A 12,608-nucleotide genomic window follows, 5' to 3' on the forward strand; every position below is an offset into this window, starting at 1 on the left:
CATCAGGGTAGGAGACATGGCAGTGTCTGGCTGGCACGGTGCTGGAGAAGGAGCTGGAAGTTCTACAGCTTGATTTCCAGGAAGCAGGAGATCGTGTCCCACACTGGGCATAGCTTGAGCATATATGAGCCCTCAAAGCCCGCTCCCATAGTGACATACTCCTCCAACAAGGCCATACCTAATAGTACCATTTATAAGCCAAGCATGAGTCAAGCACATGAGTCTGCAAGGGCCATTTCTATTCAAACCACCACACTTCTGAAGTTGCCTTGGTCACGGTATAGTATCACAGCAGAAGGAAAGAGATATGAGAAGTTCTTAATAATGTTGGGTCTGTTAAAATTGCAGTGGCTTTTGAGTTGGGATGAATGCTCCTTACCCTAGGAGATGACCTTTGGGCTAAGGGATGGAATGTCAGGATTTATGTTTTGAATATTTGGTGCTTAGATTCAACACAATTTTGATGGCTGTGGAGCCTTTAGGAAGAGCCCAGCAGGCAAATTAAATTACTGAAAGCAGGCCTTCGAGGCTATACCTGCCCCTGGTGCTGGCCACGGCTCTTTCTAGCCTACCACAATGTGAACACACTCTTATCACTGGGGCTAAGTCATGCTGCTGTGCTCCCCCACACGGACAGAAACCCTCTGAAACCGAGATAGCTTCCATTCCTCTCTAAGTTGTTTCTGCCATTCATTTTAGTCAGAATGTGTGAAAGCAATGGCCTCACTAGCTTTGGGGCTTTTTAAATACAGGTATCAACCCTAATCCTGAGAACTCTGTTCTTATTACCAAAACACCCCCCCAAGGCTCCTGCTGCTCACGCCATCATCTTAGGGATTAATATTTCAACCCTCGAGGTGGTGCTGCTGAGAGATAGCTCAGGGACTAGGAGTGCTCGCTATTCTTCCAGAGAATAGGTCAATTCCCAATACCCATACTGTGCAGCTCAGAACTCCAGCTCCAGGGGATCTGATGCCCTCTTCTGACCTCCACAGGACGTACACACATACACATACACAAACTAATTTCAACATAGGTAAAAGGAGGCCTATAGAAACTTAAACCAGAGGACTAAGCACTACCATGCAAGTAATAGTTGTTGAGGGAGAATAATTAAAAGAAATGAAGTCCTAAATTAACCCCTAGCATTTATTAGCATCACATTTCATAACTTTAACACTAGAAAATTTGGGGACGAGAAAAATTTTTTATTGGGGAAAAGGGTTGTCTTATGCACTATAAGATGGTCATCAGCCGGGCTGGGGATTTAGTTCAGTGGTAGAGCACTTGCCTAGCAAGCGCAAGGTCCTGGGTTTGGTCCTCAACTCTGGAAAAAAAAAAAAGATGGTCATCAGCCTCTTTGGCTTATAAATGCCTTAACTTATTAAATTCTAGTAGTATATACATTCTTCCCACCCTGTGTGAAACCCCAAATTCTGGGAAACATTGTTAAATGTTCCCTGTGGGAATATAGGTAAGAGAAATTGTTCCCCCACCCCAAGTTGATATTGCAGTACAAAACCTTTTTTTTTTTTTTTTTGCTTCTCTTTAAATTCTGTTCTGGGCAACAGAAAGAAATTCCTGGTCTAGGATGCACAATGACCTTGTCAGGGCTAAAGAAAATAGGCAAATTCTGGGTGTAACCCTGTACACATTTATTCACACTCAGTTTCATTATTCTACGTGCTTTTTTTTTGGTTCTTTTTTTCGGAGCTGGGGACCGAACCCAGGGCCTTGTGCTTCCTAGGCAAGCGCTCTACCACTGAGTTAAATCCCCAACCCCCAGTTTCATTATTCTAACAAAGTATCAAACCAGCTTGCAAAACGATAACTGAATATGTGTGGTACAGAAAGAGCTGGAATGATTCTGGTGGTTAAATATCACGGATGAATGAAAAGCTTTCATTTGTCAGCAACCTTTGTGGTGGCAGGCTTCCGGTGGGCAGACAAGTTCCTCAGTTCCATGACCAGATGACCAAGGAGAATTCTTACATCTTGCATTTGTCTGAGAAGGCGGTTTATCCGGTAAGTAAGGTAGGGGTCTGAGAAGGAGAATACTGGCTGCTCATCAGAAGGAGTGGGTAGTAAAGGCAGAGGACCAGGAGTTTTTGCAGGAGGAGGGGTTTCTGGAGTAGCTGGTTTCTGAAGAGCTGTATTCAAGATGGAGGAAAAAGCAGAATTTAAGGGACCTTTAACTACGGGCAGGAAGCACAGGCAAGTCAAACCTGTCTGGTCACGGTGGTGTACACCTGCAATCCCTGTGCTCGGGAAGCGCAGGCAGAAGGAGCATTGCAAGTTCAAGCCCAGCTTGGTCTACAGAGTAAACCGAAGGTCAGCCAAAGACACGAAGTAAGACCTTATCTTAAAAACTGAAAGAAAAAAAATGATGCTTGACTCTGGCCCTGCCCTCATACTGTTAGCTACAAAGTGAGGCAGGCAACTTCAGAGCAAGCTCCTCTATGAATGTTTCTTCAAAGTCTTCCTTCTTTTATTTCAGCTAAAACTCTAGAATGCCAACTCAGTACACCCAGAGGTATTCCCGCCTACCAGTTTAATGTTTCAAGCACATCCTCCATTTCATCTAAGCACACCCCAAAACATGTCAACCATCTTTTTTTTTCAGTTTTTGTTTTTTCGGAGCTGGGGACCGAACCCAGGGCCTTGCGCTTGCTAGGCAAGTGCTCTACCGCTGAGCTAAATCCCCAACCCCCATGTCAACCATCTTAACTCAGGAGTTTAAACAGAGCATGCTCGGAATGCACTGCTTAACTGAGGTTTAAGAATGGACCAACCCTTACATGAATATATAAACTTCCCAAGCTCTGAGGGTCTTGCTTTGTAAATAACACCTGTCCTCTTCTTGCCTGACATAAAAAAATAAATCTTTCTTCACTCTTGTATACCTTTGTGGGGTGTGGTTTAAGTATTAATAGCTCCCTTAGACCCATAGGAAGTGGCCCTGCTAGGAGATGTGACCTTCCTAGGGGAAGTATGTCTCTGTAGGGACAGGTTCTGCGGTCTCACAGAAGCTCAAGCCTGTTTTCTTCCCGGTGCCTGCCGATCCAGATGTAGAACGTTCAGGTTCTTCTCAGTGTTATGTCTGCTATGCACACTGCCATGTTTCCCGCGTGACGGTTATGGGCTCTGAACTGTAAGCCAGTCCCAATACAATATGTGCCTTTGTAAGAGTTGCCTTAGTCATGGTGTCTCTTCACAGCCACCTGACCCTTCCTTGGCTCTGCTTATTTTGGTATTGAACTCAACATGTGAACCCACACTGTGTTTGGTTACAGAATCAATCTTTCCTCTTTTCTGAAAGTGGCTGTGGCACTCAATGACAGCCAGGGCATGAGGGCTCTTGTTGTGTGAAAGAATAATTAGTAATCCACGCTACTGCTGGCGCGGGCGGACAGGCCGGCCTGTTCACAGTTCGGCAGACTCCGATTCAGAGCTCTGAAAACGCTCTCTCCTCCTAGCAGCTGGCTGCCGCGAAGCCCGACCAACACTCCCAAATTTCCACTTCTCACAAACCCACGCTCTGCTGCCATACCTTTCTCTCTGGAACCCAGCTGAGTCACCGTGTGAAGGAAAACACCCCACAAACTTAGTTTAGAATCAACAGGTAACACAATCGCTGGGCGCAGAAACTAATACCCTAATTTTGTAAGCTATTCTAAGTTATAAATCCTCCGGTAGCAGATTCCGATGGATCCACCACCTGAACCAGAGGACCTCTGCTACTTACATTTCTCCTCCATGTTCGCGCTCGTCCAAAAGGAAGTTACTTTCTCCTGCCTCCCCTCTTCCTCTTCCTGCCCGGAAGTCCTGCCTACTCGCCCAGTGATTGGTCCCTTAAAATCTTTATTCATTGGGGGAAGGTTCTGCCACTGACTCTTACGTCCTTCCGAAAGCAAATCTTAGTCTGAAGCTTGACTCTCTGTGCTTGAGAATCTTTTGTATGGACACCTTATCGTTTAGTCAACCCAATTTGTTCTCTTTCGAGGCAGAATTTAATTTCGGAGGTATACTCTGGGCTCAACCTTTTCCTGTATGTTACACTAGTCTAGTTGTTCGTCTTTGCTTCAGTCGAGTGACCCTCTGCATGGGTCACTCGAGGCATCCTTTCCTCAGGGTGACTATCACGATTCTCTTCCACTGTTTTCCATACAACATGCCTTCAAGCTTTCTCGTCAGCCTAGGAGACTCGTAGGTGTGTGTCAAGTAGCAATGCAGCCTTACTGGTGGTAACTTCTAGAATCTGACATACATTTTACTCTTTCTAGAGGCCGTTTGTTTGTTTGAGATGAGGTTTCACTGTGCAGTCCTGGCTGGCCTTTTCTAGATATTATATGCATTCTAGGTATGACGCTTCCATAAATGTTCAGATCACATAGGAATCCTCTATTTTATAGGGAGATACAAGAGGGGTCAGCTTAGGTCTTGGTGTGGTAGATTCCACAGTCCAAGGAAGACAGTCTCGTTCTGAACTCTCTTCCACCTTCAAGGACTTTGGATTATTGCCCTGTCTCTCCTGCATCCACTCTTCATCTCCTTCCTCCAGAGTTTGCTTGACAAACTCAGTCTTGTCTCATGCACACCCTACAGGCACACGTACACATTAACTCACCCTGTACCCGGATCTCCAGCTGTGGGCTCTGCTTCGAAATTTGTCTATCCTCAGTTGCTACCTCACACCAGTAGGAGCCAGAGTGTTCTTCTGAGGCTTTGGGGATCCGGAGTTCTGAAGAGATTCCTCTGCTACTCAGTGACCTTCCATCCTTGTAGAATGAGAAGAGGAGGCGGGAAGCTGACCTCTGCGGGGACAGCTTTGTCTCACAGCTCAGGGTCACTGAGCCTCCCTCTTGGGGTCCACTAGAAGGTAAGGCTTTGAGAACTGGGGCTGCGAACAACTCTAGGAAAAAAACAAGCAGTGAAGAAGAGTTCAACCATTCTGTACTCAACAGACCCATAGCTTCCCCTGCCCGTCCTCTCCTCTGGTTCTATTAGGTTTGGGTTCTGTTTAGGAAGGTCCCATCTGAAACTTTCAACTTCTTTCTCCTCCTCCCCTCTTCCTCTTTCTCCTCATCCCCCTTCCCCTCTTCCTCTTCTTTTCCCTCTTCCTCTTTCCTTCTCCTCCTTCCTCCTTCCCCTTCTCCCTTCCTTCCTGTCTTCCTTTTTTTTCCTTCCCCTTTTATTTCTTCCCTTTCTTCCTCTTTCCCTCCCTCCTCCCTTCTCTTCTTGCTTCTTTCCCTTCTAGGCAGGGACTAGAAAAGATCCACAGATGAGCAAATCTGACAATAATCCAGGCTCCAGATCTGTGAACATCAGAAAGCATAGGCCTGGATGGTCCTGGCCTCTCTGTTCTTCTCACCCAAATCTACCTCAGCAACACTCCCTCAGACTCTCACCTTGGACAGTGATGGCCACAGGGGATGCAGTCTCTCGGCTCCCAGGACCAGGGCTTCTGAAGATGCCGCTGCAGTGGTAGTGCCCGCTGTCTGACTTTTGCGCCACGGCGATAGAGAATTCACTTTTAGATCCAGGAGGACCCAGAGCTGAGCCCTCTCGGTAGAAAATGACCTGAGTCAGTGGCCAGTCTTGCCAGGCACGGCAGTGCAGAACCAGTGCGTCTCCTTCAAATATCGATGTAGCTGGACCTTGGAGGATCAGCCAGTCTGTGGCCCAGAGTAAGAGCTCAGTAGCGTTCACATCCCTTAGGGGGTCCCAAGCAATGCCCATAGCAGGTGCCCTAAACTTTCCAGGTCACTTTCAACTCTTACTATCCCATCTTACCGCTCTCTGCCCCTTAGAACTCACATAACAATGGCAAAGACCTTTTTTCCCCTCTGCCCCCCCACTCTACTCCTGCCCTCTAGTTCCAAAGTATACTGGTAACTGGGGAACAGTTTTTACTTAGAGACTGAATTAGTGTTATGGATTGCTTACCACATTTCCTCACCCTGTCTTGTGCCTTCATGATTGACCCAGTGTCGAGAGAACAACTCTAGGGCCCAGGACTAAGGCCATGTTGTCTCCTGGGAGCTGAGGATGGGGGAACTAAGAACTTCTACCTATGCGGGTTTCCTGAGTGACCTGGGGCTCTCAGGAGTGGTTTGAGACATTGGAACCTCACCATAGGAAACGATGAGGTGGAAGGGTTTACTGAATGTGTAGCCCTTGAACTCGAAGTCAGCTTCACCGGAGCGGGCCATGTCGTCATCACCCTCATCCTCCTCAGTAGCAGCAAGGCAGCTGCTGTGCTCAGTGCTGACCGGTCCTTCACACTTCAGAGTCTCCAAACTGGCAGCTGAGGAGGGATGGCCGGGGGAGAAACAGAAACTGATACAGCAACTTAGGGAAAGGGGATAAGAATGGCCCTCCACACGGGCTCCTCTAATGCCCTAGGGAATATCTTCTCAGGAGAGAAGAGGAAAACGCCAAACCTCTCTAAGAGACTCCTGTGGGTCTTCAGCGGGATGGCTTTGACCTTGGCTCACTGGCATTCAGGCCTCTCAGTGAAAAGACTATGATTTAGAGTGGGGGTGGGGTGGGGGAATGAAGGAACAGTAAATTCACCAGCATGACATCCAGCTGTTGGGTCAGGAAACCAAAGGATGGTGACAGCCATGACACCACAGCAGGAGGAGGATCCACTAGTGCCACACACTGCTGGCACATCCGTGCGCTGTTTAATCTCCACAAGCCTTTCAGATATGTGTGTCCACCAGCATTTGGTAAGCTTTGTTGTTGAGGACGTTTTATGAGCAAGGTCAGGCTCTGCAGTCCAAGTCAGGCTGGAACTTACTATGTAACCCAGGCTGACCTTGAACTTGCAACCATCCTCCTGCCTCAGCCACAGGTGTAAGCTACAATGCCAGGTTGTCCCTCCTATAAGTTTTAAAGAAGCAGTTCTACGAAATCAAATGTAAACGTCAAGAAAGAAAGACTTGGGGATTCGCTGAGCAAGAATGTCAGGTGTAAGTTCAAATGCAGTGATCGTTTTACTTCACTGCCCAAACGGAGTTTTAATTCACTCCTCTGATCCTCCTTGGTGACATCCTGTCCCGACTTTCATTTTCCCAAAACTACTTGGCTCTTTAGGATAGAATATGTTGTCTAACCATTGGGCTGAGCCCGGGGATCCCAATGGATAAGTTAGGGAAGGACTGAAGGAGCTGAAGAGGATTGCAACCCCACAGGAAGGACAACAGTGTCAACTAACCGGACCCCTCAGAGCTCCACAGAGACCAACAAAGAGCACACCATGGGTGAGTCCATGGCTCCTGCTACATATGTAGCAGAGGATGGCCTTGTCTGGCATCAATGGGAGGGGAGGCCCTTGGTTCTGTGGAGGCTTGATGCCCCAGAGAAGGAGGATGCTAGAGGGGTGAGACGGGAGTAGGTGTGTGTTTGAGGGATCACCCTCTTAGAGGCAAAGAGGAGGGGGATGGGATGGGGGGTTGCAGAGGGGAGACCAGGAAGGCGGACAACATTTGAAATGTAAATAAATAAAATAATCAATTTTTTAAAAAAGAATATGTTGTCTACAAAAGAGGTAGCTTTGCCCCTCTTCCCCCTCCTTTCCCCCTTTCAAGTGTTCATTTTTCTCTTTTCTCTTTTTCTTGCGTTTTAGAGACAGCATTTCTGTGTGTAGCTCTTACTGTCCTGGAACTTGCTGTGTAGAGCAGGCTGTCCTTGAACTCTGGGATCTGCCTGCCTCTGCCTCCTGAGAGCTGGCATTAAAGACACATGCATGCAGCCACCAGCCAGTCAATCCTTCACTTTTCAATTATCCCTTACTTTGATGACCTCTGCCCTTGAACTTCCCTGTAGCAATGGCAAAGCTCTGTCTCCATCCTTCCCCCACTGCGATCCTTTACTGCACTGGTAACCGGGGAACAAGTCTGCCTCCGGGTTGAAACTTAGTGAGCTCTCCCCACATCTCTACAATCTCTCTCTTAGGTCCATGGCTGACCCAGGATAGGTAAACGACATTTCTCTCAGCTCTGGATGCTCCTTGCCCTGCTTAGTTCCTCTCCTCATATTCATATATGTTTACTTGTCCACTCCACTCCCTCCGGTCCTGGGAACCTTTGTTCTCATCCACCGTCAGTGCCCCGGACTCTCAGACTTTTTAACTTCCTTATTAAGTCTACTTCCTGGTTCGCACTGTCTTGGTACCAGTGTTTTCTTTAGTTCTGCCCTCTTCTCTCTACCTCTTTTCAGTTCCTTCACCATCAGACGACTGCACTCAGTGTCCTTTTGTTTTGTTTCTTAAAAAAAAAAAATAATAATAATAATAAAGTAAAGCCTCGGGGCTGGGGCGTAGGGTTAGCTGTTAAAAATACTTCTTGGGAGGTTGGGGATTTAGCTCAGTGGTAGAGCGTTTGCCTAGCAAGCGCAAGGCCCTGGGTTCGGTCCCCAGTTCCGAAAAAAAAGAAAAAAAAATACTTCTTGGTCTTGCAGAGTATCTAAGTTTGGTTCCTGGCATCCACATGGTGGCTCCCAACCATCTAGATAGAACCCTAGTTGCAGGGATGTGATATTCTCTTCTGACCTCTGAAGGCATCAGGCATGCACGTGCTGCCAGACAAACCCTCAGCCAAAGCAGTCACATGTAAAGTTAGTAAATCAGATAATGAGTTAATTAATTAAAGTTAAAGCCTTGTTGGCTTAGCTGGCATTTCTATTTGATAAATCTTACATGGTTCTATGGAAGGTATTATTTCTCATTTTTACAACAGAGAAAAGTGAATTCAGATGTATTAAAAGTGATTTAAAAAAAATAGGATTTTGTGATGCATCCCTGGATGGTCTGGTACTTGCAATGAAACTTAAGCTGACTTTGAACTTGAGGCAATCCTCCTGCCTCAAGCTTCTTAGTCCTGAGTCTTAAGCTCAACTGAAAGGGAATTTTTCAAAGTGATACAGAAATAGTAACTGGGAGAGGGGCTTGAAGTCAGAGTATGTGATACCAAGACCACAGTTCTTGCTACAAAACCAAAAATAGCTGTGGGTTTGGTGGAAGACCACGAACATGAAAGGATTATTGTAGTGTTTGGATAGAAGCAATAGCAGCAAAGTGTCAGCAGCAGCTGCTGGGGATTCAACAAGACTTCTTTTGGAAGACCAAGATGGAGTCTTTAAGGATACTTAGATGCCTGTAGTGGGGGAGAGGACTGTGGCTTCGAAGCAGAGTTCACTTCAGATGGAGCTAACAATCTCAGAGCAAACCTCGGAGGCAGACAGGAATCTGGGCTGTGAATGGAAATGTGGGCTGGTGGAGATTTTGTTAGAGTGGGAGTGGGAAGGCTTTGGGGTGCTGAAGAAGAGGCTGAGAAGGTTTAGTAGGTACCAGGTTTGGGGTTTCATGTACCAAGACAAGAACTTGAGTTTTAGAAGTCACTCTGGATATAGAAAGAATTCATTCTGCAAGATGAGGCTGAGACAGGGTGGGCCAGGAAGCCATTGCATAGTGCAGTCACACGTGATGAAGACTCGTCCTAAGGAAGCATTTGTAGTGGTTCAGGGAAGACACTGGTTGGGAAAGCAATTTAAGAGGTGAAATTTGCCACCGTTGATGATTCAGAGAATGACAAAGGAAGAGTTCAGAATGCCTCTCAGGTTTCCAGCCAAGGGCTAGTCTAATGACCTGAGATCAGATAAAAAGTAAATTTAAAGAAGGGAGGATCCAGAGGATGTGTGAACTCATCTCTGGTCATATTGTGTTGGTACTGGGGGACACACACAGGTCAAAATGTCTGTATAAAGGTTACTATTCAATGTGAAAGTCAAAGCATGAGTAGAGCTGGAAAAGTGCTCGAGGCTCTAAACTGTACAACTGCTAAAGAGAAAACATACACATACACTTATACTGGCTTACTAAGAGACTGAGGGGAAGGGGAAGGAGAGGGAAAGACAGAGAGAGGGAGAGAGAGAGGGAGAGAGACTGGGAGAGACAGAAACAAAGACAAGGGAGTGGGGGAGAGAAAAGAGACAGACAGGAGGGGGGGAGAGACAGACAGGGAGAGGTAGGGAGGGAGAGGAAGAGGGAGAGGAAGAGAGGGGGGGATTTAATAGAGGACACTAGAGTGTACGGAAGGCAAAGAAAAGCGACCGAAGGACCAAAAGACATCCAAGCAATACACAGAGTAAGTGGCAGTCAGGAAAACAGAGGCTGCAAGAGAGAAGCAGCAGCCAACAGAGCTACAGGAAACAAAGAAACCCATCATAAGACGGGAAAAGTGTACAGTGACCTGGTGAGTGCAGAGGTCACTGTATCCTAGACTGAAACCAGCCTCCAGGGGAAGCGGAAGGGCGAGAAGGCGGGAGGTGGAGCCAGCACTGCTCTTCCAAGAAAGTTGGATCCGAAAAGTAAGAGCTAAGATTTGCAGTTGGCAAAGGCTTCATAGTCAGAAGGGACTTTTAGGATGGAAAATATCTGAATTTTTATATTTAGAAAGAGCCATTCAGTCCCTCACACCAGACTTGTCTTCTATCTGTCCTTGTCCTGTCTGAACAGTAATTCTCTTCAAGGCAAAGTCAGTCCATGTTTCTTACCTTTGAGGTTTTTCTGGGGATTAGGCGCATCTCATTTCCACACCAACATTCACACGTCTTACTTACCCAGGGACATCTGGGTTGCCAGGAGCACAGCGGGACAGACATAAAGAGCCCATTCTATGAGCATACAGCTCAGCTTCATAGTGACTGTGTTTATACCTCCTGCAACCCCAACATACTGACTTTCTTCAACATGAAACCTCTCAAATTAGAAAAGAGGAAATAAATCTAACTGTCTTGTCTCCCCACACCTGTGGCCGAGTCTGTGATTGGCTCTTGGCATTCATTTTTGGCCAGGTTGCTTCTGACGCCGGCCTTCATCCTTCAGGTTGTAGATGAAATGCTAGGGCTCTCGATCGTTCATTTGCGCTCAGGGACTTTTCAAAACGTTATGATTAGTGATCAATTGGTCTTCAGACTACCTCTGGGAGAGGTCAACCTGACCACAATCCAGCTCACTGGAAGCAGGAGGCAGGAGGCAGGAAGTTAATGGAGGAAAACCACTGGGGTGTGAGCGATGGGTTGTGGAAGCGTCCTGCTCCTCCTGCTCCGAGCTTTACCTGTGTCCAGTGATTAAAATACAGCAGGAGAGAGGGCAGGACAGATTGATAAGGGCAGCTGTCAAATTGGTCTCTACTGACTCTGCCCACGCAAAGTCCACTTGAACTTGTATTCAAGTTTCTCCTGACCTGTGTCTTAGCTTTGTTTCCGCAGCACGATACAGGCTGTTCAGCCTCGGTGGAAATCTACATACAAGGCAGAGGTAGAGCCATGGGAAAGAGCAAAAAGTAAAAAAATAAAATAAAATAAAATAAAATCCATTCCCAGAGATCGTTGGCAAGAAGCCCAAGATTCAGGTTCCGGGACGTGGAGACAGAAGTATCCAGTCCTCGAACAGCTGGAAGGGACTAGGGAACATGGGCAGTGTGGAAGCCATGTCATCTCTCTTCACCTCTGTGTGGCCCTATGGGAACCACTGCCCCTAACTCCAGCTGTTTCCTCAGTCGCAGGCCCTGTGCCTCTTTGCATGGAGATCCCATTCTTCTCCTTCCCCTTGTCACACCACACACACCCAGGTCCCAGGTATATTTGAAGGAGAGGAGTGTCATCAGAAATGTGGGTCTCAAAGGAAGGCAGAGAGAGGGTGGGACTGCATGGTCAGTCAGTTATGACAAAACAGATCGGGACCGGCAGGTCGGCCATGTGGGCGTGGGAGAGTACCGTTTTCTGCACCTAGTAGAAGCAGTTAGAATAACTTTTCCATTATGTAAGAAGTGTATGTTTTTGCGCAGACGGCCCCAGGGAGTCCAGAGCTGGTTGAATGTGGGTGTGGGGGAAGGAAGGCAGTGAAGTGAGGCAGTAAGTCTTGCAGCTGATCTGGGAGAAAGACCCGACAGCTTCAGAAGAGGAAGAGTAATTGAGCCACCTGTAAGACAAGTTAAATAAACGAATTGTGTTTAGATAAGACTTTCGCCCCTCAAATGGCACAACAGACCTTCTCATTAGACAGGACAAAAAGGCTTTTGAGAAACTAACAATTTTCCCCTTCCTTACAATCCTTGGATAAATACTCTCCCCGTCCTCTGTGCACCGGTCTTTACAGAACCCAACCTCAGTGCAGAAAGCAGGAAGGTCTCTGAAGGCGTTACTTGCAGATCTGTTCTTCACAGTAGATTATCCACTTAGCCTTGTGGAAAATTCATACATCTGAGGCTTGATCGATGAACTCCACTGAATACGTGTGAAATCCCAACACCAAAGAAACTCAAAGGAGCAGTGTTAGGATGACCAAGTGCTGGGAAAAAAAAAATCAGTCATGGAGTTAGATCTGCTAGTCATGGAGGTAGATCCAGATTACCTCAGACTACTCACAAATGGGACAAATCCGGCCCTCATCTATCATCCCAAGGCCAGTTAGTCCTTTGAGGCCATCCTCGGTTATGCTTGGCTTGTCACTAGTGGGCCAATGTACCCACTTTAACAAGATTCTTTTATCTACTTTTATTTATGTATATGCGTGTGTACCTGTTTGTCTGTGTGTGTGC

General features: G+C 46.9%; 1 protein-coding gene across 2 annotated transcripts; it reads right to left on the reverse strand.

Moving 5' to 3' along the window:
- Nucleotides 1–1,131: 1,131 nt before the first annotated feature.
- On the reverse strand, nt 1,132–10,727 carry Fcrla (Fc receptor like A). 2 transcript variants are annotated; one of them, XM_032915164.1, is made up of 6 exons: nt 10,627–10,727; nt 6,134–6,307; nt 5,409–5,675; nt 4,628–4,912; nt 1,918–2,150; nt 1,132–1,327 (listed from the first exon to the last, which is right to left on the reverse strand). In XM_032915164.1, the coding sequence occupies exons 1-6, from the start codon at nt 10,703–10,705 to the stop codon at nt 1,322–1,324; spliced, it is 1,044 nt and encodes a 347-aa protein (XP_032771055.1). In that variant the 5' UTR covers nt 10,706–10,727; the 3' UTR covers nt 1,132–1,321. The 2 variants fall into 2 exon arrangements, with proteins under 2 accessions (XP_032771055.1, XP_032771054.1); XM_032915163.1 differs by lacking the exon at nt 1,132–1,327 and having other exon boundaries at nt 1,903–2,150; nt 10,627–10,709.
- Between the last annotated feature and the right edge of the window lie 1,881 nt (nt 10,728–12,608).

Source organism: Rattus rattus, chromosome 10 (assembly GCF_011064425.1).
Source record: "Rattus rattus isolate New Zealand chromosome 10, Rrattus_CSIRO_v1, whole genome shotgun sequence".
Taxonomy (NCBI): Eukaryota; Metazoa; Chordata; class Mammalia; order Rodentia; family Muridae; genus Rattus; species Rattus rattus.